Source organism: Rhinopithecus roxellana, chromosome 4, assembly GCF_007565055.1.
Source record: "Rhinopithecus roxellana isolate Shanxi Qingling chromosome 4, ASM756505v1, whole genome shotgun sequence".
Taxonomy (NCBI): Eukaryota; Metazoa; Chordata; class Mammalia; order Primates; family Cercopithecidae; genus Rhinopithecus; species Rhinopithecus roxellana.
The window spans coordinates 103,106,767-103,133,494 of record NC_044552.1 but is presented as its reverse complement, the minus strand read 5'-3'; the positions used below and the strand labels follow the sequence as shown (position 1 = coordinate 103,133,494).

The 26,728-nt window shown below is 36.4% G+C and overlaps 1 protein-coding gene across 1 annotated transcript in view; it reads right to left on the bottom strand.

Annotated features, from left to right (window-relative positions):
• GRM1 (glutamate metabotropic receptor 1) overlaps positions 1-26,728 on the bottom strand; it is a 155,625-nt gene that overhangs the window by 50,141 nt on the left and 78,756 nt on the right. Inside the window, exon 6 of the mRNA XM_030929607.1 lies at positions 471-597. Coding sequence (XP_030785467.1) covers positions 471-597 — 127 coding nt within the window. The remainder of the gene's footprint in view (positions 1-470; positions 598-26,728) is intronic.

Sequence of the window (26,728 nt, the reverse complement as noted above, 5' to 3'; positions counted from 1 at the left end):
TATAGATATCTCTATTATTTCAATAATTATATTATGTTTTATTATATTTTTCCATGTTTCTTCCCTGATAGATTTTACACAAAATAAAAGCTGGGACATTTACCTTTCTATTTTTAGGGCCTACAGTAGTGCCTCGTCCACGGTAGATGTTCAAGAAATGATTGCAAATATAAATTCAGGTGGCCAGAAATACCTTCAAATACAATTTAAAGAAAAACAGAAAACAACTCTATAATAGCATAGCCCACTACACATCAATTCATTGTTATTTAGATTTACAGGAACTTTCTTTTCAATATACATTATAGAAAACGTATGAGGTTTATGCATACTCCTTGACATGAGGACTAAAAAGTGTGCATTGTAAATTAACATTGAGAAGACATGAGCTAATCATTCTCATTTGAGCGATGGACACATTGGAAAGGCAAATAGTCAGGGACAAGGTTTCCAAGTGAGGCAGTTCCTACCTGTTAGATCTGCATTGGGCCACCATCCCAAGTCACAAGCTTTGCAGGTGAACTCATCTTGCACATATTCGTTCTCTTTGCAGGCCGTGCAAATCCAACAGCAACTCACTTCTCCCTTCCGTATAACCTATAATGTAGATATTTCATGAATTTTAAAGATAGTTTTCCCAGAAAAGTTTCTATTTCAGATGAGGGCTTGTTTTCAGACTACAAATAAAGAAAAAAAGACTAACTATGAAATAATCTTATATGCTGAGGAATCTTAAGAATGTGAATTTGCATATACTTGATTATTTTAGAGTTCAGATGGAAATGTCAATTCACTCCATGCTGAGTTTGGAGGCTTTTCAATAATAATTTATTCTATAGAGTTATTTGACTACATTTTTTTGCAGTTAAAAATGAAACAGCTTAATTTAATCCTTGTTTATATTAATATTTATTACTCTCAAAAAAGTAAAAAGTATACATTTTTCCTCTCTGAGAACGTAGTTTTACCAAAAAATGTCTGTAATAAAACCTTATTAATTCATGAAAGCTAAATAATTATAAAATTTTTGTTGTAATTATGAAAAACTGAATTATTAGACAATTTCACTCAAGAGCAACTATATATACGTAAAAACAGAATGATACCTAAGAATACAGAATCAAGTATTGCCCTGCCTTTCTCTAGTGAATTCAAAAGATCATAACAAGTATTGGCAGCAACATTACTAGTTCAAAATTACTGGAGAGCTGCTTAAACTTAAACTTAAGCTTAAACTTAATCTTAAACTTAAATCTGAGCAGTTTAAACTTTCCCCCATTTTCAATTTGTTTGGTGAACACTTTCACACTCCGCAGTACAAAAATAAACATAAAAACACATTGCATTTAAAGTGAGTCTTTTGTAGACAACACACAATTTGGTCTTGCATTTATCTCTAGTCTGGCAACTTCTGCCTTTTATTGCTTAGTACATTTACATTTTCTATAATAATCAGTATGGTTAAATATAAATCAGTCATCTCTTATTTTTCTTTTATCTGTCCTATCTGTCCTTTTTTTCTACCTTCTTTTTAGCATTCTATTTTATCTCCATAGTGGCTTATTAGTTAGGCCTCTTTGCTATATGTTTCAATGGTTGCTCTAAAGTTGACAATATGGACCACTAATTTATCACAGTGTACATTCAGATAAGATTATACTACTTTATTTATAATGTAAGAACCCGACAGTAATATTCTTCCATTTTCCCCTCCCATCCTTTAGGTTATAGTTTTATACATTTTACTTCCACATATTTATGTAATGGACCCTCCCCAAATGAATTATTATTTTTGCTTTAAACAGTCATCTCTGAAATATGTCTTTTAAAATAAGAAAGACATTATATTTTATATTTACCCATATATTTACATTTCTGGTTTTAATTACTTTGTATAGGTCCATATTTTGGCCATATTTTCTTCTTCCTGAAGACTTTTCTTCAACATTTACAGCAGTGCCAGCCTGAGAAGATGACCTCCCTCATCTTTTATTTGTTTGAAAAAGTATTAATTTTGCCTTAGTATTTCAAAAATAACATTTTCACTTGGTATGGAAGTTTAAGTTGAGTGTGTGTGTATATATATATATAATGTAATATATATATGTAAATATATATACATATATTATTTCAGCATGTTATGTCTTTCCATTGTCTTAGGGAATAGAATTCTGAGTTAAAGATTATTATTATTATTATTATTATTATTATTATTATTTCTGCTCTCAGTGCTTTAAAGATGTTACTTCTTTCTTGTCTCACCTATAGTTTCTGATAAGAAGCCTGCCATAATTGTTATTTCATTCCTCTGAATGTATCACCCTTTCTTATTTTGGATAATATTAATTTTTTATCACTGGTTTTTAGCAACTTAATTGTAATGACTTCTTTGTGTTTATCCTGCTTAGAATTTGCTGAGCTTTATGGATTTGGGTTTACATTTTCATTACTTTTAAAATTTTACAGCCATTATTTCTTCAGGTTTTCTTCTGACTTGCTTCACTCTCCCATCCTTTTGGAGTTTCAGTTGCATTTATAGTCTACCCCCAAGTATTACTCTGAAAGTAACTGAGAGTCTGCTCATTTCTTTCAGTATTTAATTTTTTCTCTTTGTGCCTCATTTGCCTGTTTCCTATTGCTATGTTTTTCAGTTCATTGACCTTTAGTTCTACAACAACTAATGTGCTGTTAATCAAATCCATTACAATGTTTTTTTCTTAGATATGTTATTTTTCATCTGTATAACTTCTGTTATTTTTTATATTTTCATTTTTCTTCCTTTTATATTTATATCTTCTTTTAAATCTTTTAGCACGTATTTATCCTTGTGTTTTAATGCCCTTGACTGCTAATTTCAACATCAATGTAATTTCTGGAACTGTTTCTATTGCTTGGTTTTCTTCCTGGTAATGTGACACATTTTGCTGCTTGGTCAAATCTACAAATTTTTGGCCAGATGCAAGACATTGTGTGCATTAAGGTGTAGAGTGCGGATTTATTTGTATTCCTTTTTTAAAAGAGTGTTGGACTTTGTTTGAGCAAACAGTTAAGCAACTTACAGCTCAGTTTGTTCCCTTTGAGCTTTGATTTTAAACTATTAGGGCAAATCTAGAATAGTCACTATTTGAGGAATAGTTTTGCCTCATTATTAAGATGTGACCTTCCAAGAGCTTTTACTTAATTCCTTATATATTCAGCAACATATCTCTACTCTGGCTGGTGAAAACTGGAAAATTCCTGGCTCTATGTCAGCTTTGGGAATCCATCTCCCTAGTAAGTGTTCCTTACCTGGACTCAAAATTCCAACCGGCTGACATGTAGACTAGTATTCAATCAAATACTCAAGCGAATGCCTACGCTAATTTCTGTGACTCCTTTTTTTGCACAGATCCATCATCTTCCATATACTTTGCACTACAAATTCTAGCCATTTTGGTCCTCCCAAACTCTGATTCTGTCTTCTTAAATTAGCAATATGGCCAAGCTCCATTTGTTTTCTCTCTCAAATGAACAACAATCAGGAAATTGTTTCTGTCTTTCTGTCTCCAGGCAGAAAGCATGAGTGATTTTAGGGTTCACTTTATTCGTTTCCCCTCACTTCCATGAACTCAAGGTCATGTACTGTTTTCCAATGTCTGAACACAGTTGTTTTGTATATTGCATCAAGATTTCTAGTTGCTTATGGCAGAAGGTTAAGTCTGGATTCTGTTAATCCCTCATCTCTGGGAACAGAAGTTCCACTCTAACACAATGAAAGTGATCAAATATTCCCATATGTAAAATCAGAAACTAAACTCTAATTACTGCCATACTTTAAAATGATAGAAACTCTAGCCTTCATAAAAATAAAATGATCTTCCTGCACATCAGGGTGACATTTATACCACTGTTTTAGAATTACACAAAAAGATTAAATGACAGAATATTTTCAGCAAGTGTATAAGGTTTTCTATTTCTACTTATACTTCCAAATAACTTTTGAAAGTAGAGCCAAATTAAGTCTTTTTGAAAAAACTCACACCTATCCTCAAAATAGGCATGAGAAATTTAAATTATAAAAGATATCTTTTCTAAATGATACAAGAAAAATTGAATTAATAAATAAATGCTACTGTCTTACTTTAATTAGGATAAGCAGTACAGTAAGAGCCATCACGAATTACTGTATTTCACTTCAACCAGCTGTATCTTTCTCTCCATGTAAAATTAGTACTGCTAATTAGACAAATTCAAAAGACAATAATGCTAAACAAATTTACTCATGCAGGATGACTCGTGAAAGTACATTCTGCAAATAACTAGTACATGGAAGCTCTTTGACATTAGCTTTTGACTGACTGAACATATTAATGAATAAGTTATTAGCTTATACCTTTAATACAGAATGAAAAATAGAGATGTTTAAATGGAGTTACTTTTTAAATCCTCCTTCTTTATGCACCAAGTGCATCAAGCATGTGTACTTTCACCATATAATATCTGTAAGATGAAATTTATCCTTTCTATCTTCATAGTCACCCCTCTAGACTCAGACTTTATTACTTTACACTGAAATTATGCTCCCTGCCCATAGTATGATCCATTGTATATATCTAGGGACTTATATACCATGCCTCTAATTTCTTCTCACTCCAGAGTCAGATGCACATAGCTACAAAGATCATCCAAATAGCCCGTAGCTCCTCAAAGAAAAGGACTATGCCATCCTTTCAGTGTTTTCACAGTATAGTGATCAAGGCACAGAAATATATCAAAAATACATAGCCAATGAATGAGTGGTGAATGGAATATTTTTCAAAAATATAATTAGATCACTCAAAGAACTTTAGTGCTTCCTATTTTAATACCTTTGAAATACAAGTTCTTCAGTCAGACATTCACTTGGCCCCTAGTTTTGTTTCTGTACCTGATTTTGTCTGTTATTAATTTCTTACATTTGTATGTGATAAAAGGAAGGGCAGTCTCTGTGCTTAAATGCATATTACCTTCTATTTAGAATGTCATCTTTTCTACATAAGACCCTCCATGTCACTGCTTTCAAGATGAGACACAAAAGTCACACGCTTCAGTGAGTATTTTAGAGCAGTGAGTCTTTCAAAATATTATTTTATTTGAAACTCTTAATCAACAAAAATATAGTTGATATTTTATTACCACAGGTTAGCTTTTGTCCTCTAATTGTTTTGCAAATATGTGGTAGATATGTTTCATTCAGACAAGTTTTTTTTTTTTTTTTAATTTTTTTTTTTATTATACTTTAAGTTCTAGGGTACATGTGCATAACGTGCAGGTTTGTTACATATGTATACTTATGCCATGTTGGTGTGCTGCACCCATCAACTCGTCAGCACCCATCAATTCATCATTTATATCATGTGTAACTCCCCAATGCAATCCCTCCCTCCTCCCCCCTCCCCCCTCCCCATGATAGGCCCCAGTGCGTGATGTTCCCCTTCCAGAGTCCAAGTGATCTCATTGTTCAGTTCCCACCTATGAGTGAGAACATGCGGTGTTTGGTTTTCTCTTCTTGTGATAGTTTGCTAAGAATGTTGGTGGGCAGCAGACAAGTTGTTTTTAAAAAATATTTCTTGGCCGGGCACGGTGGCTCAAGCCTGTAATCCCAGCACTTTGGGAGGCCGAGACGGGCGGATCACGAGGTCAGGAGATCGAGACCATCCTGCCTAACACGGTGAAACCCCGTCTCTACTAAAAAATACAAAAAACTAGCCGGGCGAAGTGGCGGGCGCCTGTAGTCCCAGCTACTCGGGAGGCTGAGGCAGGAGAATGGCGTGAACCCGGGAGGTGGAGCTTGCAGTGAGCTGAGATCCAGCCACTGCACTCCAGCCTGGGTGGCAGAGCGAGACTCCATCTCAAAAAAACAAACAAACAAACAAACAAACAAACAAACAAACAAAATTCTTAAGTTATTATATCTTATATATGTTCTAGTTTCCCCAAAGTGACAAACTTAAAATTATTTTTATAGTTGTCATTGTAACTGATATTTCTTTTGTATGATTTATACATTCAATAAGTGAATAAGTGTTTAATTTTTGTCACACTAAAATGCTTTTTATGTCAACTCTGAGTCATAGTAAAAGTTTTGACACTTCACTGAAACCTCCCTTGAAGGACTAAGGCTTTCTAAGACCCACCTGTTTTGATTCTTTTTACATCCTGTGTACATGGTTCTATGCTTGTTAGTGAGACTAGGTGATCTGCTGCTACACACAATGTTATGATTCACTTTATATACACTGCGAGTGTCTTCAAACATTTATAGCATAGGAAATTAAATGTCCACTTTGTGACTGCACTTCTGAAGCAACATGAAATGGATTTGTTTAAATTAAAATTTTATTTACAGAATGGATGAAAGAAAGTCAACAGCATCAAGAGAACATAATGGTGGAAAAGTAACTGAAAAAAGGTAAAAGATAAAATTTTCTTTGTAAGAGAAACATCTGAAAGACTAAAAAGAATGAAGGAACTGGGTCTACTTTAATTAGAATTGTAGAAGAGATTAAACTGCTTCTGGTCCTCTAGGCGGAGCAAGTCGGTGGAACAGAGAATCCTACCTATTGTCTGCCTCCCCTACCAAGGACATCAACAAATATTTACAGATAATCAAAAATCAAGTGAACACTCAGTATCTGGTTTTAACTTCATATTGATGAAAGAGGCACTGAAGAGTTAGAAAAAACAGCCCTGAATTGCCAACGCCTCTGCTTCTCCACCCTCTAGATGTTGCGGCATAGTGCAGAGAGCATCTCTAGGTGTTGAGGGAGGGAAACACAGTAATTGTGAGGTACTGAACTCAGTGCTGTCCTGTTAGAACTGAAGGGAAAACCAGATCAAACTCAGCTGATGCTCACCCACAGAGGGAGCATTTAAGCCAGCCCTAGCCAGAAGAGACTCACTGATTCCATGGGTTCGAACTTAAGTGCCTATAAACCTTGTCACCAAGGGCTACAGGATACTGTGTCTCCAAGTAAACTTGAAAGGCAGTCTAGATCATAAGGATTGGAAATTTTAGGTGAGTCCTAGGGCTGAACTAGGCCCAGAGACAGTGGACTAGTGAGGGCAGACAACATACTGGGACAACAGCTGGGGCAGGTAAGGGAGTGCTGGCATCACACCTCACCTAACCCCAGGCTGTACAGTTAGTAGCTCCAAAAGAGACCCCTTCTTTCCACTTGGGGAAAGGAGAGGAAAGAGTGCGGAGGACTTTGTCTTGCATCTAGGATACCAGCTCAGCCACAGCAGGATAGGGCACCCATCAGAGTTGTGAAGCCCCTGTTCTAGGCCCTAGCCCCCAGAGGACATTTCTAGACATATCCTGGACCAGAAGGGAACCCGTTGCCTTGAAGGAAAGGACTCAGTCCTGGCAGCATTTATCACCTGTTAACTGAAATGTCCTTGGGCCCTGTATAACCAACAGCAATACACAAGTACTACATTGAGGGCCTTGAGTGATCCTCTCAGACTGGCTTCAGGTAAGACTCAACAGATTACCAGCTGTGGTGGATATGGGGCAAAACTCCTTCTGCTTGGGAGAAGCAGAGGGGAAACAAAAGGGGCTTTGTCTTAAGTACCAGCATGGCCACAAGTGGATAGAGTACCAAATGGGCTCTTGGGTCCTTGATTCCGTGGCTTGACTCTTGAACTACATTTCTGGATCTGCCTTGGGCCAGAGGGAAGCCCAGTGCCCTGAAGGGCATGTCCCATGCCAGGCAGCATTTACGACAAGCTGACTTCAGAGACTTGGGCCTTAAGAGAACATCAGGGGTAGTCTGCCAGTACTCCTTATGGCCTGGGGTGGCAGTAACTATGGAGTGAGTCTCCTTTACCTTTGGAAAGATGCCAAAGGGTACTCTGACAGATGCCTTTTGGAAAGGGAGAAAGAGTGTGAAGAACTGCATCTTGTGGTTTGAGTGCCAGCTCAGCTACAGTATGATAAAACAACAGGTAGACTTCTAAGGTTTTCAACTCTAGTCCTTGACTCCCAGATGGAACTTCCAAGTCCACACAGGGCTATGGGAGACTTTGCTGTCCTGAAGGGAAGAACACAGACCTGGCTGGCTTTGCCACTTGCTGATTGTAGAGCCCAGGGCCTTGAGCAGACATAGGTAGCAGAGAATGGCTACAGCAGGCCTTGAGAAAGACCCAGTACTGTGCTGACTTGCGGTTTGACCTGGCAAAGTCATAGTTGTGGTGGCCACAGGGGTACTTGTGTCACTCCACTCACAGTTTTAGGTGGCTCAGAACAGAGAGAGAGAGAGAGACTCTATAGGTTTGAGAGAAAGTAAGGGAAGAGAACAAGAGTCTCTGGTAACCCAGAGATTTGTCCTAGATCTTGTCCAAGACCTCTATGAGTCTGCAACGACCACAGCATTATTAGGGTTGGGGAGCCCCTTAAAGCAGATACATCTTGGATCACAGCACCCAAGTACTTTCAAATATCTGGAAAGCCTTCTCAAGAAGGATGGTTACAAATAAGCCCAGACAGTAAAAGCTACATTAAATACCCAAATCCTCAATGCCCATGCACCAAAGAACATATACTAGCATCAACACCATCCAGGAAAACATGACCTCACTAAATTAACTAAATAAGGCACCAGGAACTAATCTTGCAGAAACAGAGATATGAGACCTTTCAGAGAGAAACTTCAAAATAGCTATGTTGAGGAAACTCAAAGAAATTTAAGATAACACAGAGAAGTAATTTAGAATTCTATCAGATAAATTTAGCAGAGAGATGGAAATAATTAAAAAGAAACAAGCAGAAATTCTGAAGCTGAAAAATGTAATCAACATACTGAAGAATGCATCAGAGTCTTTTAATGCAGAATGGATCAAGCGGAGAAAATAATTAGTGACCTTAAAGACAGGATATTTGAAAATACCTATCAGAGGAGAAAAAAGAAAAAAAAATAAAGGACACCTACAGAATCCAGAAAATAGTCTCAAAAGGGCAAATCTAAGGATTATAGGCCTTAAAGATGTGGCAGAGAAAGAGAGAGAGGTAGAAAGAATATTTTAAAAGGTTGTGTCAGAGAACTCCCCAAATGTAGAGTAAGATATCAATATCCAAGTAAAAGAAGGGTATTGTATGAGTCTGTTCTCATTCTGCCAATAAAGACATTCTTGAGACTGGGTAATTTATAAAGGAAAAAGGTTTGACTCACAGTTTCACATGGCTGGGGAAACCTCACAATCATGGCGTATTACAAAGGAATAACAAAGTCACATCTTGTATGGTGGCAGGCAGGCAAGAGAGAGAATGTGCAGGGAAACTCACCTTTATAAAACAATTCACTTATTCACTATCATGAGAACAGCACTGGAAAGACAGGCCCTCATGATTCAATTACCTCCCACTGGGCCCCTCCCATGACACATGGGAATTATGGGAGCTACAATTTGAGATTTGGGTGGGAACACAGCCAAACCATATTATTCTGCCTCCTGGTCCCTCCCAAATCTCATGTCTTCACATTTCAAAAACTATTATGCCTTCTCAACAGTCCCACAAAGTTTTAACTCATTTCAGAATTAACTCAATAGTCCACAGTCCAAAGTCTCATCTGAGACAAGGCAAGTCTCTTCCATCTATGAGGCTGTAAAATCAAAAGCAAATTAGTTACTTTCTAGATACAATGAAGGTATGGGAATTGGGTAAATAACATGTCTTCCAAATGGGAGAAATTGGCCAAAACAAAAGGGCTACAGGCCCCATGCAAGTCCAAAATCCAATATGGCAGTCATGAAACCTTAAAGTTCCAAAATTATCTCCTTTGACTCCATGTCTCACACCCAGGTGATGCTGATGCAAGAGGTGGGTTCCCATGGTCTTGGGTAGCTCCACCCCTGTGGCTTTATAAGATATAGCCCCACTCCCGGTTGCTTTCACAGACTGCTGTTGAGTGTCTGCAGCTTTCCCAGGCACACGGTGCAAGTGTCAGTGGAATGGATCTACCATTCTGGGGTCTGGAGGATGGTGGCCCTCTTCTTACAGCTCTACTAGGCAGTTCCCCAGTGGGAACTCTGTATGGGGGCTTACACCTCACATTTCCCATCTGCACTTCCCTAACAGAGGTTCTCCATGAGGGTTCCACCCCAGCAGCACACCTTGCCTGGACATTCAGGTATTTCCATGTATCCTCTGAAATCTAGGTGGAGGTTCCCACTCATCAATTCTTCCATGCACCCACAAGCCCAACACCATGTGTAAGCCACAAAGGCTTGGGGCTTGCACCCTCTGAAGCAATGGCTTGAGCTCTACATTGGCCCATTTTAGCCACGGCTGGGATGCACAGCACCAAACTAAACCAGGAAGCCATTTTTTTTCTCCTAGTCCTCTGGACCCAAAGGTCTCTCACATGCCCTGTAGACATTTTCCCCATAGTCTTGGTAATTAGCATTGGGCTACTTGTTATTTATGCAAATTTCTGCAGCCAGCTTGAATTTCTCCCTAGAAAATGGGTTTTTCTTTTCTAATGCATCATCAGGCTGCAAATTTTCCAAACTTTTATCCTTTTCACCTCTTGAAGCCTTAGCTGGTTAGAACTTTCTTCCACCAGATACGTTAAGTTGTCTCTCTCAAATTCAAAGTTCCACAGGCCTCTGGGGCAGGAGCAAAATGCCACCAGTTTATTTGTATAGCAAAAGTGACCTTTACTCCAATTCCTAACAAGTTTCTCATTTCCATCTGAGACCACCTCAACCTGGACCTTATTGTCCATATCACTATCAGCATTCTGGTCAAAGTCATTTAATAAGTCTCTAGGAAGTTCCAAACTTTCCTACACTTTCCTATCTACTTCTGAGCCCTCCAAACTGTTCCAGTCTCTGCCTGTTACCCAGTTCTAAAGTTATTCCACATTTCCAGGTATCTTTGCAATAGTGCCCCACTCCCAGTGCCAATTTACTGTATTAGTCTGTTCTCACGCTGCTAATAAAGATGTACCCAAGACTGGGTAATTTATAGAGGAGAAAGGTTTAATGAACTCCCAGTGCAACATGGCTGGGGAGGCCTCACAACCTCCAAGGCCTCACAACCAAATAGAAAGCAAAGGAGGAGTAAAATCACATCTTGCATGGTGGCAGGCAAAAGAGAGAACATGTGCAGAGAAACTCCCCTTTATAAAACCATCATATCTTGTGAGACCTATTCACTATCGTGAGAACAGCACCAGAAAGACCCACCCTCATAATTCAATTACCTTCCACCGGGTCCCTCCCATGACATGTGGGAATTCTGAGAGTTACAATTTGAGATTTGTGGGGACACAACAAAGCCATATCAATTATAGAACTCTGAGCAGTTTGAACCCAAAGAATGCTACCTCAAGGCATTTAATAATCATAGTATTAGGTAAAGGATGAAGAAAGGATTCTAAAAGCAGTAAGAGAAAAGAAACAATTAACATAAAATGCAGCTCCAATATGTCAGACAGCAGACTCCTCAGTGGAAACTTTACAGGCCAGGAGACAATGGGATAACATATTTAAAGTGCTGAAGAAAAAAAAAACTTTTATCATAGAATAGTATATTTGATGAAAATATCCTTCACACTTGAAGGGCACATAAAGGATAAATAAAGACTCCCAGACAAAAGCTGAGGGATTTAATTAATACCAGACCCATCCAACAAGAAATACTTAAGGGAGTACTTCCAACAGAAAGAAAAGAACATTAATGAACAATAGACAATTGCCTCAAGATACAAAATTCACTGGTAATAGTAAGTACATGGAATAAAAAGAATATTATAACACTGTAACTGTGGTATATAAACTAATCTTAAGTAGAAAAGCTAAATAATGAACCAATCAAAAGTAATAACTGCAACAACTTTTCAAGACATAGCCAATATAATAAGATATATATAGAAACAACAAAAGGTTTAAAAACAGGGATACAAAGTTAAGGCATATAGTTTTCACTAGTTTTCTTTTTTGTTTGTTTATTGAAACGGTATTAAGTTGTTATGGGGTTAAAATAATAGGTTATAAGATAGTTTTTCCAAGCCTCGTTGTAACCTCAAAACAAAAAACATACAATGGAAACACACACAAAAATGAAAAGCAAGAAATTAAATCATGTCTCCAGAGAAAATTACCTTCACTAGGGGAAAACAAGAAGGAAGGAAATAAAGAAGGGAGGGAAGTCCATAAAACTACCAGAAAACAAATAACAAAATGGCAGGAATAAGTCCTTATTTGTCAACAATAACATGGAATGTAAATGGACTAGATTCTCCAATCAAAAGACATAGACTGGCTAAAAGTTGCTGCCTACAAAGAACACACTTCACTTATAAAGACATAGTTAAACAGAAAATAAAGGGATGGCAAAAGATAGTCTGTGCTAACAGAGTCCAAAAAAAGCATAGATTGCTATACTCATATAAGGCAATATAGATTTTAATACAAAAACTACAAGAAGAGACAAAGAAGGTCACTACATAATGATAAAAGGGTCAATTCAACTGAAGAATATAACAATTGTACACATATATGCACCAAATACTGGAGCACCTAGATAGGTAAAGGAAATATTATTAGAGCTGTAGAGAGAGATAGGCCGTAATACAATAATGACTGGAGATTTAAACAACCCACTTTCAGCATTAGACAGATCTTTCAGTCAGAAAATCAACAAAGAAACATCAGACTTAATGTGCACTATAAAACAAATGGATCTAATTGATAATTACAGAATATTTCATCTAAGAGCTGCAGAATACACACACTCCTCCTCAGCACTTCCTCTCTTCCTCTTTCTCGAGAATGAGTCATTATCAAGGATAGATCATACATTATGTCAAGAAACAAGTCTTAATACATTCAAAAAAACTGAAATAATATCAAGGATCTTCTCTGACCACAATGGAATAAAAGTAGAAATGATTAACAAGAGGAATTCTGCACACTACACAAACTACGTGGAAATTAAACAATATGCTCCTCAATGACTAGTGGGTCAATAAGGAAATTAAGAAGGAAATTGAAAGATTTATTGAAACAAATTATAAAACACAATATACCGAACCAATGGATAGTATGGATAGCAAAGACAGTATTAAGAGGGAAGTCTAGAGCTATAAGTGCCTACATCAAAAAAAAAAAAAAAAAAAAAAAAAAAGCTTTAAATGAACAATCTAACAGTGCACCTTAAAGAACTAGAAAAGTGAGTGAAAAACCAAAGCCAATATTAGTAGAAGAAAACATGAAGATCAGAATAGAAATAAATCAAATGAAATGAAAAACAACAATATGAAAGATCAATGAAACAAAAAGTTGTTTTTTGAAAAGTTAGCAAAGTAGAGAAACTTTTTGTCAAACTAACAAAAAAAGAGAGAAGATCCAAATAAATAAAATCAGAAATGAAAAAGGAGACATTACAACTAATATTGCAGAAATTCAAAGGATCATTACTGGCTACTATGAGCAACTATATGCCAACAAAATTTAAAAATCTAGAAGAAATAGACAAATCCATGGATACACAAAACCTACCAAGATTGAACCAGGAAGAAATCCAAAGCCTTACAGAATAATAACAAGTAATAAGATTGAAGCCATAATAAAAGGTCTCCCAGTAAATAAAAGCCAGGGACCTGTTTGCTTCCCTGCTGGTTTCTACCAAGCATTTAAAGAAAATCTAGCCGGGCGCGGTGGCTCAAGCCTGTAATCCCAGCACTTTGGGAGGCCGAGACGGGCGGATCACGAGGTCAGGAGATCGAGACCATCCTGGCTAACACGGTGAAACCCCGTCTCTACTAAAAAATACAAAAAACTAGCCGGGCGAGGTGGCGAGCGCCTGTAGTCCCAGCTACCCGGAGGCTGAGGCAGGAGAATGGCGTAAACCCGGGAGGTGGAGCTTGCAGTGAGCTGAGATCCGGCCACTGCACTCCAGCCCGGGGGACAGAGCAAGACTCCGTCTCAAAAAAAAAAAAAAAAAAAAAAAAAAAAAAAAAAAAAAAAAGAAAATCTAATACCTATCCTATTCAAACTATAACAAAAAGTAGAGGAGGAGAAAATACTTCCAAACTCATTCTATAAGGCTAATATTACCCTGATATCACAATCAGATAAAGATAAACCAAAAAAGTATAACTACAGGCCATTATCTCTGATGAATATTGATGCAAAAATCCTCAACGAAATAGTAGCAAAACAAATTCAACAATATATTAAAAAGATCACTCAACATGAACAAGAGGGATTTATCCCTGAGATGCATGGATAGTTCAACATATGCAAATTAATCAATGTGATACATCATATCAACAGAATAAAGGATAAAAACCATGTGATTATTTAAATTGATGCATAAACAGCATTTGATAAAATCAACTTCTCTTCATGATAAAACTCCTTAAAACTGGGAAAAAAAGGAACATATCTCAACATCATAAAAGCCATGTATTACAGACCCACAGATAGTGTCCTACTGAATCGGGGAAAACTGCAAGCCTTTCCTCTAAGATGTGGAGCAAAACAAGGATACTCACTATCAGCACTGCTTTTCAACACAGTACTGGAAATATTCACTAGAGCAATCTGGCAAGAGAAAGATATAAAGGACATCCAAATTGGAAAGGGAGAAGTCAAATTGTCCTTGTTAGTAGATGATATTATCTTATATTTGAAAAAGACTAAAGACTCCACAAGAAAACTATAAGAATTTGTATACCAATTCAATAATGTTACAGGATACAAAATCAACATACAGAAATCAGTAGCATTTCTATATGTCAACAATAGTGAACAACGTTAAAAGGAAATAAAAAAGTCATCTAATTTATAAGAGCCACACTGATATGGTTTGGCTCTGTGTCCACCCCCATCCCCAAATCTCACATCAAATTTTAATCCCCAGTGTTGGAGAAGGGGTCTGGTGGGAGGGGATTGACTCATGGGGGTGTTTTCTAACAGTTTAGCATCATCCCCCCTAGTGCTGTCTCATGACAGAGTTTTCATGAGATCTGGTTGTTCAAAAGTGTGTAGCACTTCCCCTTTCACTTTCTCTCTTTCCTGCCAGCCATGTGAAGGTGTGCCTGCTTCCACTTCACCTTGTGCCATGATTGTACGTTTTCTGAGAAGCAGAAGCCTACACAACCCACAAAACCATGAGCATATTTAAACCTCTTTTCCTTATAAATTACCCAGTCTCAAGCAGCTCTTTATAGCAGTGGGAGAACAGACTAATACACACACACGTAAAATTAAATGCCTAGGAATTAACAAAAGAGGAAGAAGATCTCTATAATGAAAACTATAAAGTGCTGATGAAAGAAATTGAAGAGGACACCCAAAAATGGAATAATATTTTATGTTAATTGATTAGAATAAACCAATATCATTAAAATGCCCATACTAGCTAAAGCAATTGACAGAGTCAAGGCAATCCCTTTCAAAATACCAGTTTCATTTTTCATAGAAATAGAAAAAAACAATCTCAAAGTTTATATGGAACCACAAAAACCCAGAATAGCTAAAGCTATCCTAAGCAAAAAGAATAAAACTTGAGAAACCACATTACATTACCTGACTTCAAATTATACTACAGGACTATAGTAACCAAAACAGCACAGTACTGACATAAAAACAGACACATAGACCAATTTATCAGAATAGAGAATCCAGAAACAAATCCACACATCTACAGTAAACTCATTTTTGACAAAGGTACCCATAATATACCCTGCAAAAAGACAGTGTCTTCAATAAATGGTGTTGGGGAAACTGGATATTCATATGCAGAAGAATGAAACTAGACCCCTATCTCTCCCTATACACAAAAAATCAAACAAAGATCAATTAAAGACTTAATATAAGACCTAAATTATGAAAATGCAAGAAAACACTGGGGAAAATTTCCAGGACATTGATCTGGGCAAAAACTTCTTGAGCAATACCCCACAAGCACAAGCAACCAAAGCACAAAAGAACAAATGGGATCACATCAAGCAAGAAATGTTCTTCACAGCAAAAGATACAATCAATAAAATGAAAAGACAACCCACAGAATGGAATTAAATATTTGCAAACTACTCATCCTGGAAGGAATTAATAACCAGAATATATAAAGAACTCAAATAACTCTATAGGAAAAAAAATCTGATAATACAATCAAACTATAGGCAAAAATTTGAATTCATGTTTCTTAAAAGAAGACATAGAAGTCTTCTTACATACATTGATCATCAGAGAAATGCATATCAAGACTACAATGAGTTATCATCTCACCCCAGTTAAAATGGTTTATATCCAAATGACAGGCAATAACAAATGCTGGAGAAGATGTGCAGAAAAGGGAACCCTTGTACACTGTGCGTGGGGATGTAAATTAGTACAATCACTATGGAGAATAGTTTGGAGTTTCCTTAAAAAACTAAACATTGAGCTACCATCTGATCCAGCAATGCCACTGCTAAGTACACAACAGAAAGGAAATCAGTATGTTGAAGAGATATCTGCACTCTTATGTTTGTTGTAGCACTTTTTCTAATAGCTAAGATTTGGAAGCAACCTAAATGTTCATCAACAGGTGAATTAATAAAGAAAAGGTAATACATATATACAATGGAGTATTATTCAGCCATAAAAACAATGAGATCCAGTCATTTGCAACAACATGGATGGAACTTGAGATTATTGTGTTAAGGAAAATAAGCCAGGCACAGAAACACAAACATCACATATTCCCATTTATCTGTGGGATCTAAAAATCAAATCAATTGAACTCATGAACATAGCAGAAGAACGGCTACCAAAGGCTGGTACATCCCATGGGGAATGGGAAGGAGGTGGGGATGGTTAATGGATACAAAAGAAATAGAATGTATTAAAGCTACTGTTTGATAGCACCATAGGGTAACTATAGTCACTAATAACTGGATTGTACATTTTAAAATACTGTAAAATTGTAATTGGATTGTTTATAACTCAAAGGACAAATGCTTCAGGGGAGGAATACCCCATTCTCCAAGATGCACTCATTCTACATTGTATGCTTGTAAAAATATCATGTACTTCATAAATATATATACACCTACTATGTACCCACAAAAATTAAAATAAAAAGTAAAAAGAACTGTGGGAGAGTCAGCTGTAAGAGAAAGGAGCTAGTTCCACTGGCGTGTGTCCCTATAGCACTTCATATCCTCCTTGAGAGTTTGGGCAACAATAGAATCTAATTACTGATCTGTTTTTTCCCCAGCTACACTATGAGTTCCTCAAAAGAAGAGGCCATCTTTATTTCCTTTGCATTCACAGTGCTAGCACAGTTCTTGGCACATATTAATTACTCAACAATGTATGTGAAAGAATGGAAGGCAATAATATAGAATATGAGAGAAAGAAAAAATGGAAATGAAGAATTCAATTGTAATAAAAGAAAGATATAGAACTACACAAACATATCATACAATGTAGGACTACATTGTAATTTATCACAGACAAAATATAATAAAATGATAAGAACATAAAATGATCAAAAAGTTGACATATATTAAGTCAAACTGTGTGCTAGGCACTCTATATAGAATTACACAAATCTTGGCAACTACTCCACAGGGTGCAGTTAATTATGCACATTTTGTAAATGAGGGGATGTGTGTAGATAGACTGAATACCTTGCACAAACCTCAAACAAGTTATTTCCAAGAATTAGGCTCTTCCCAGTATCACAATGGCTGCTAGCATGATGACAGATTATGATGAGAGCCAAAATTGCATCTCAGGGTTTGGCATATATATATTCAATTAATCAACTTTTGTTTAGTGACCCACTGTGGTCGACAAGGTGTTATGCATGTCAATAAAGAAATGGAAAGACCTGATATTTGAAGTTAAAGAGCTCAAAAATCTTATACAATGGATTAAGTATATCTCTAGAAGGGGAAACAAAATGTCAATGAATAGATATTTATTCAATTATTCATTAATTCCTTCACTCACCATTTATTCATTTACTCATGCAAAATTCTATTTGAGTGCCTACAATGCATCAGGCACTATGTCAAGGTTAGAAATAATCAGTGAACAAAGCAGATAATATCACTACCTATGAGGAGCTGTCATTCGGGAAAAAGGCTATGGAAAAAGCTAAATCAAGAAAGAGAAATAGAGTACAGAGCAGAAACGGAGGTGAAGAAAGAAAAGGGCCTAGGGAACAAACTTAAAGAGACCTTTCCTTCAGTTATATGCAAGTCTTCACTTAAACTTGCACAACATCAAGAGAGGCTGCATCCTTAAAAGAGCAAGAGTAGCTATACTCATATCAGATGAAACAGACTTCAAGTCAAAACTGTAAAGAGAGACAAATGTTATATATCTCTTTATTTTATAATGACAAATGGGTCAATTCAACAAGAGGATATACCAGTTGTAAATATCTACGCACCCAACATCAGAGTACCCAAATATACAAAGCAAACATTCTTAGACATAAAGAGAGAGATAGACGGCTATACTATAATAGTTGGAGACTTTGACACTCCACTTTTAGCAATGGACCAATCATTCAGACAGAAAATCAATAAAGAAACATTGGAGTTGAATTACATTTTAGACCAAATGGACCTAACTGACATTTACAGAACACCCTATCTAACTGCTACAGAGTGCATATTCTTCTCATGAGCAGTTCATGTAACATTCTTTAGGATAGATCATACATTGGGTGACAAAATAAGACCCCAAAATTCAAAAAAAATCAAAATTATATCATATATCTTTTCAGATCACACTAGAATAAAACTAGAAATCAATAACAAGAGTAATTTTGGAAATTGTAAAAATACAGGGAAAATAAATGACATGCTTCTGAATGACCAATGGGTCCATGAATAAATTAAGAAGAAAATTTAAAAATTGAGAAACAAATAAAAGTGGAAACACAAGATACCAAAACCTACAGTACATAGCAAAAGCAGCAATGAAAAGGAAGTATACAGCAATAAATACCTATATCAAAAAGATAGAAAAATTTCAAATAAACAACCTCATAATGCACCTAAAAGAACCAGAAAAGCAAAATAAACCAAACCTCAAATTAATAGAAGAAAATAAATAATAAATATCAAAGTAGAAATATGAAACAAAAAAGTACAAAAGATAAAAAATTAGTTTTATGAAAAGATAAACAAAATGGGCACATCTTTAAATAGACAAGCTAAGAAAAAAAAAGAGAGAAGACCTAAGTAAATAAAATCAGAGATGAAAAAAGATGGCATTACCACTGATATCACATAAACACAGAGGACCATTGTGAACAACTATATGCCAACAGATTGGGAAATCTAGAGTAAATAATGTCCTGAATACATATAACCTACTGAGATTGAACCATAAAGCAACAGAAAGCCTGAACACACCAATAATGGGTAAAAAGATTGAATCAGTAATAAAAATCTCTTAACAAAGAAAAGTCCTGGATCAGATGAATTTACTGCTGAATTCCACTGGACTTTTAAAGAAGACCAGTACCAATTATTCTCAAACTATTCCAAAAAATTGAAGAGAAGTGAATTCTTCCAAACTCATTCTACAAAGCCATCATTATCCTGATACAAAACCAGACAAGGACACAACAAAAAAGAAAGCTACAAGTCAATATCTCTGATAAACATAAATGCAAAAATCCTCAACAAAATACTGGCAAACCAAATTCCACGGTACATCAAAAAGATTTTTAACTACAATCCACTAGGATTTATCTCAGGCATTCAAGGATGGTTTAATACCACATCAACAGAATGAAGAACAAAAACGGTATGATCATTTCAATAGATGCAGAAAAAGTATTTGACAAAATTCAACATCCCTTAATAATAAAAATTCTCAACAAATTAGTTATATAAGAAACATCCATCAACATAATAAGGCCATATATGACAAACCCACAGCTGACATTTTACTGAACAGGGAAAAATTGAAATCCTTTTGTTCTCAGATATGGAATAAGGTAATGTTGCCCACTTTCACTATTTTTATTCAATATGGTACTGGAAGTTCTAGCCAGAGAAATTAGGCAAGAGAAAGCAATAAAAGGCATCCAAATTGGAAAGGAAGAAGTCAAATTGAACTTGTTTTCAGATGGCAAAATAATCTATTTAGAAAAATCTAAAGAGTCTACCCATCCCCCACCAAAAAAAAAAAAAAAAAAAAAACTGTAGAAACTGATAAATGAATTCAGGACATTTGCAGGATGCAACATCAACATACAAATATTACTGGTATGTCTATATGCCAATAGTGAACAATCTGAAGAAGAAATAAAAAAGCATTTTTCATTTAAAGTAGCTACCAAAAAATACCCATAAATAAATGTAACCAAAGAGATAAAATATTTTTACAATGAAAAGTATAACACACTAATGAAAGCAATTGAAGAGGACACAGAACAATAAAAAGATATTCCATGTTAATGCTTGGAAGAAATAAGTTAGTTTAAATGTCTGTACTACTCAAAGTGATCTACAGATTAAATGCAATCCTTATCAAAATACCAATAGTAATCTTCACAGAAGACACATGTATTCATGTATTCATCATAGCACTCTTCACAATAGCAAAAACATAGAATCAAGCTAGATGCCCATCAATGGTGGACTGGATAAAGAAAAATGAAGTCCATATACACCATAAAATATTACACAGCCATAAAAAAGAAAAATCACATCCTTTACAGCAACATAGATGTAGCTGGAGACCATCATCCTAAGCAAACTAATTCAGGAATAGAAAACTTGCAAACACTGCAGGTTCTCATTTATAAGCAGGAGCTACACACTCGGTAAACATGGATATGAAGATGGCAACAGACACTGGGGACTCCTACTATGAGGGCCATGGGTTGAAAAACTTCTTGTCTGATACTAGCTCTCTAACTGGGTGATTGGATCATCCCCACGCCAAACCTCAGCGGCATGCAATTTATCCACGTAAAAACATTGTACCCTCTGGGAAGTTAAAATAATAAAAATAGAATAAAAAATCCTAAAATTCTCATGGAACCACAGAAGAATCCAAATAACCCAACAATCTTGAGCAAAAGAACAAAGCTGGAGGCATCACACTATCTGACTTCAAAATGTGCTACACAGGTAGTTAATTAAAGCAGCATGATTCTGGCATAAAAACAGACACATAGGCCAGTGGAACAGAAGATAGAGTCCAGAAATGAGTTCACATATTTACAACCATCTTATTTTCTACAAAGACTCCAAGAAAATACACTGGGGGAAGGACAGTCTCTAATAAATGGTGCTAAGAAAATATGGATATTCACGTGCAGAAGAAAAAAAACTAAATGCCTATTTCTCACTATATACAAAAGTAAATTCAAAATGGATAAGAGACTTAAATGTCAGGGCTGAAACTATGAAACTACTAGAGAAAAATATTGGGGAAACATTTCAAGACGTTGGTCCAGGCAAAGATTTTCTGGATGAGACCTCAAAAGCACAGGCAACAAAAGCAAAAATAGACAAATGAGATTATATCAAGCTAAAATCTCCTTCACAGCAAAGGAAACAAACAATTAACACAGTGAAGAGACAACCTACAGAATGGGCAAAAATATTTGCAAACTATCCATCCAACAACAGATTAATAACCAGAATATGTAAATAACTCAAACAACTCAAGGGCAAGAAAACAAATAACCTGATTTTTAAAATGGGAATAAAACCTAAATAGACATATCTCAAAAGAAGGCATACAAATGGCCAATAGGTATATGAAATCCTGTTACTTGCAGAAACATGAATGAGCCTGGAGGACATCGTGTTAAATAAGCAAAGCACAGAAAGAAATATATTGCATGTTCTTACTCATACGTGGGAGTTTTAAAAGTTGGTCTCATGGAGGTAGAAAATAGAATGCTGATTACCTGAGGCTGGGAAGGGGAAGGAGAGGGGTGAATAAAGAGAGACTGGTTAATGCGTATCAAAATACAGTTAGATAGAACAAATAAATGCTAGTGTTTGATAGCACAACAGGGGGACTATAGTTAACAATAATTTCTTGTATATTTAAAAATGGCTAGAAGAGAACATTTGGAATGTTCCCAACACAAAGAAATGATAAATATTTGTGGTGGTGGATATCCCACTGACCCAGATTTGATCATTACACATTGTATGCATGTATTAAAATATCATGTGTACCCCATAAACATGTACCATTATTATGTGTCAATAAAAATGCCTATGCAGAGCACATGTATTCAGTCATTCATTGACTCTTTCATCCATTCATTCATTTATTTGAAATACGCATTTGATTGCCTAGCCTACATACAATGTGTCAGGCACTGTATCAAGGCTGGAAATAATCAGTGAACAAAACAGATAATATCCCCACCTTTGAGGAGCTGTCATTCTAGAAAAAAAGGCTTTGGAAAAACTAAAGCAAGAAAGAGGAATAGGTCATAGGGAAGAAACCAAGATGAGGCAAGGAAAATGTCTAGGGACCAAATTTAAAGAGACTTTCTCCCTCAGGGACATGCGAGTCCTCACCCAGCTTGCAGGACCTTGAGAGTGACCGCCTTCTTGAAGTCTGTACCGTAGGTGCCTGCCTTTCTCTGGTCCTCATCCTGATAGGAAGACACCTGAAATACGGGGTTGCCTTTTTATATATGGTGGTCAGGTAAGGTCCTACTAAGATGTTGCCATTTGAGCAAAATCTTGAGGGAAGGAAAGGGCGTAGCTATCTGGTGAGAGAGTGCTCTAGGCAGAGGGGACAGCTAGAGTAAGGCTAGGTAAGGTGCGTACCCTCCATATTCATACTTGTGCCATCCTCTGCTACTTTTCTGTGTGTACATTATACTTCAATAAATGCCTACTTAAAAAATTAAATGTGCCCCACTTTTGTCACTGCCACCAAAGACATATCAGCCTTGCTGTGTCCCCTGTTCTGCCCAATAGCCCATGATTCACAGCGTTTCTCCATGGGGATCTGTCCCTGAAAGTGATGAAGGGGCTGGATCTCAGGTAATAACAGAAAAGTTCAGTGAGCAAGAGAACAGCACAGATATAGGTCAGAGCGGGAGTGATGAAGGTATAGGCATTACTCAGAGTGGTTGTGGATAAATTAATGATACTTCCATGGAATTTTTCACATTGACCTGTGTTTGTGAAGTTTCCCCTCCTTCAGAGATACTATAGTAATTTCATTTTTTTTTTTACATTCACAATAAGACATTAAAGACAATGTTTGTGCTTCAATTCCTTTCCAAAATTTTAGTAGCACAGGCAGATCTCATCATTACGTAATTATAGAGTTCTCAGGTACGTGATTTTTTGATATGCCTGTGGGCAATTTGTACTCAGAACTTGCCATTTTGCAGTAGAATTGAGAAGATATTACACAGTGGAGGAACTGAACCGTTGTTTTACTGGATGCCAAAATGGTTACATTAACTATATGATTTAGATGGTTAGCTTGTTTTGATTCACAAAGAGGGAAAAAGCTGGGGTGGATGTGACAGATATGGCTGAAGATGTTATTGTTAACTTTCTTAGCTGGTTTGATGACTATATGATAATTGTCCTTATTAGAAGATATAAGCTGAGGTATTAAGGTGTAAAATTTGATGATATTTTTACCTTTTAAATGGTTCTGAAAAAAATAGAAGAGGGAGAAAGAGAGACAGAGAGAGAGGCATGACATGCTAAAAGATTTATAATTCTTGAATGAGATTGGTGGATATGTGAGTAATCATTGTACTATTCTTTAATATTTTCTTTTATGTTTCCAAATGAGAACAAAAAATAGGTATTCATTAACTTGGTCAAAATTATAAGACACAGCTGAACAAGAATAAAAATACTCATTACAGATGTGAAAAGTGTCCAAAGATAATCCACGTTAGGAGGCATGAAATGGTTAAAGAAAAAGGAATAATCTCATTAAGCTATTGCCAGCTGGGGCTGGCTGGACTGGGTCATGGGGACAAGGTCATGAGATGCCAGTGCCAATCAGGTAGTAATCAGATAGTGATGATTGTTTGAAGAATAGGATAATTTACTTGAGGTAGATTTAGGTCTAAACAATTCTCTTTCTATCACATTTAAGACAAAATTCTTCCTCACACTGCCTGGAGGAAAGCAAATGCATACAAGCAATTTTGAAGCACATGCACTGGAGGAGAAAGAAACTATTTCTATATTCTATGGTGTAGCCTCTAAAAACAAAAATAAATAGCTAGAGGTGAAAGGAAATACAGCCACAATGTGACACACTTTGAACTCTGAACTTGGAGCAATTGCAGATGGAAAAATTGAGTATAAAATCATCAACCCAGCATTATTTACAATGTGACCTAGAAGTAAATCAGCAGATGAACTACTTGCATTCAATGTGGGAGTAGGAAAGGTGGAAGCAGATGCGTTGTCTATCCTCTTCCTAACACCATTTTCCTCTGCCTTTTCAGGCTCCCGTTCCCTCAACCTTCCAACCACTGCCAGCGAGATCAGAGGGGCAATATCTTTCGAGTGGTAGCTCTTTTCAGGAAATGGTGTTATAGGTTTTTTTTATCTTATATTTTGACAAACATGTTGCAAGGTTTCCATCACTGCAAAGTAAGTGGAATCATAAGGCTTTTCAAAGTTCATCTAGCTGATTTCCATAGAATACTAGTTTCGTCTATCACATTATTAAAGTTGTTTTCCTCCCTGAGGACATCATCTATTTAAATAGCTGAGAACACATCTATTTCATGTAGCTGTTTCTGTATAGAGCAACAGGAAGAACTGATTACACATAGTAGAAATATATTAATAGTACACCCACACATATGTGTATATACATACACATACATAGACACATATACACAGATTTTATATAAAGTTCTAGAGTATCAACTTTCACCTCATCACATTCCTTTTCTTATTATCAGGAAAAGTAGGGTTGTACTAATTGCTTGACTATCGTGGTAAAGAATGGGAGAATGGGTATCCAAGCTTCCAGATAAACAGCATCTTTTACCCAGTAATGTGGAAGCTAGGCTAACTAAGCAACTGTAAATATAGAGAGCTCTTTGAATAGCAGAAAAATGTACAGAGGAAGAGGGAAATGATGTTAAGATAAGGGAGCTAAGGAAGAATCTTAGGTTGCTGATAATGACAAATGCTCTGGAATCTGAGACTCTAATCCCAGTCTCTGCAGAGTCTTGAAGAGACATGACCGAACACAACTTGGCTACTTTTTAATCAATGGCCTGTGTTGAAAGGTGTCAATTTGAAAATTAATATGAGCAATTTTATTTTTTTAAAGAAGGATATTATTAGAAATTATAAGTTTTCTCCATTGGTGATTTCTCTCAAGTAGCTGTATCTACTAACAGGAAAAGCCAGACACGAACTCCTGTAGCAGCATTATTTAATAATGCTCACGGCACAAACCTAGGCACATTTAACGTTCCAATTCCAGCCAAATATAAATGGTTTCTTAGTGGACCTCTCTTACTTCCATCCATTTTTAAGGGTATGTTAGGTCGTAATGAGAATGATCATGTTCCCTTTGCTTTGATTCTCAGTGAATCTGCTCTTTGGCCTCTTTGCTCATCCGTGGGAAAAATCAGTCATATAAGAAGCTAAAATTGAGCAAGGAGCATGCTAGAGGTTTAAATTAAGCAGGCTTCTTTTGCTAGGGCTACATTTCTAATGCCTTTTAAAATGAACATTTTATTTCTCTAGTAGATAATTCCAAGAAATCAGAAGAAATGTCTTATCTGGTAAATGAAAACAGTTAATTCTGAAGTCTACAATGTGTAAGATATGTGGACTTTGTTCCATATAAATAAGGTGCCACTTTACTATACAACAGCAAGGCATGTGTAAATGAGGAGAAACATTTATGATGTATGCCACATTGACCTAATATCTCCAGAATTCTGTCATGATTGGCTGGGTGATGATAGGAAGAGGTAAGATTATCTCTATTCTCTTACCCCAACCTCACAACCCAAAACCAACATCTTGGAGAAAAGAATTCAAATATAAACTTAAGAGAAAAAGAAAGCAGAAGAGAGCAGGGAGGGGAGAGGGGGGAGAAAGAACAGGAGGCCAGTGAAATCAATCTTCAGTATCCTTGCCCTCACTTCCCTGTCAATGTCTCAGTCTCTATTAACTCTGCCAGCCTCCTTCAGAAATATTGCTTCCTGAATTCTGGATTCTGCTCCCTCGGAATTTTAAAAGTGGATCATTACTTATGATTTTATTGTGAGCTGTTGAAAAAAATAAGGCATAGAAATTGAAATATGCGTTTGTAGGAAATGTGCCAGTTCATATAATGAAAGATAGTTGAACAACATGTGTCCGTGGGATGATAACAGCTTTAAGTTGGCTCCAAGCCCAGCTTTGGCAATTTCTAGCTGAGAGCTTAGGGACAAGTGACTCAATCCCTCTGGGTCTCAGATTCCCTCATCTGTAAAACGGGGGGATGAAAATACCTGCTTTCAAAGGGTCGTTTTAAGGAGTAATTGAAATGATGTCTGTAAAGCATCTATTGTACTTGCTTAAGAACATACTTGATCAATGTTAGTCCCTGATCTTGATTACCTCCCTGCTCCTTTTCAGTACTTTCTTTTCCTTTACCTTTCCTCCCCTTTCTGCCCCTTTCCTGTTCTTCACTACAGCAAGGAAAACAGCAGTGGGTTCTGTATGTGAGATCAACACACACACCAGGTCCCTGATGTTTGCCT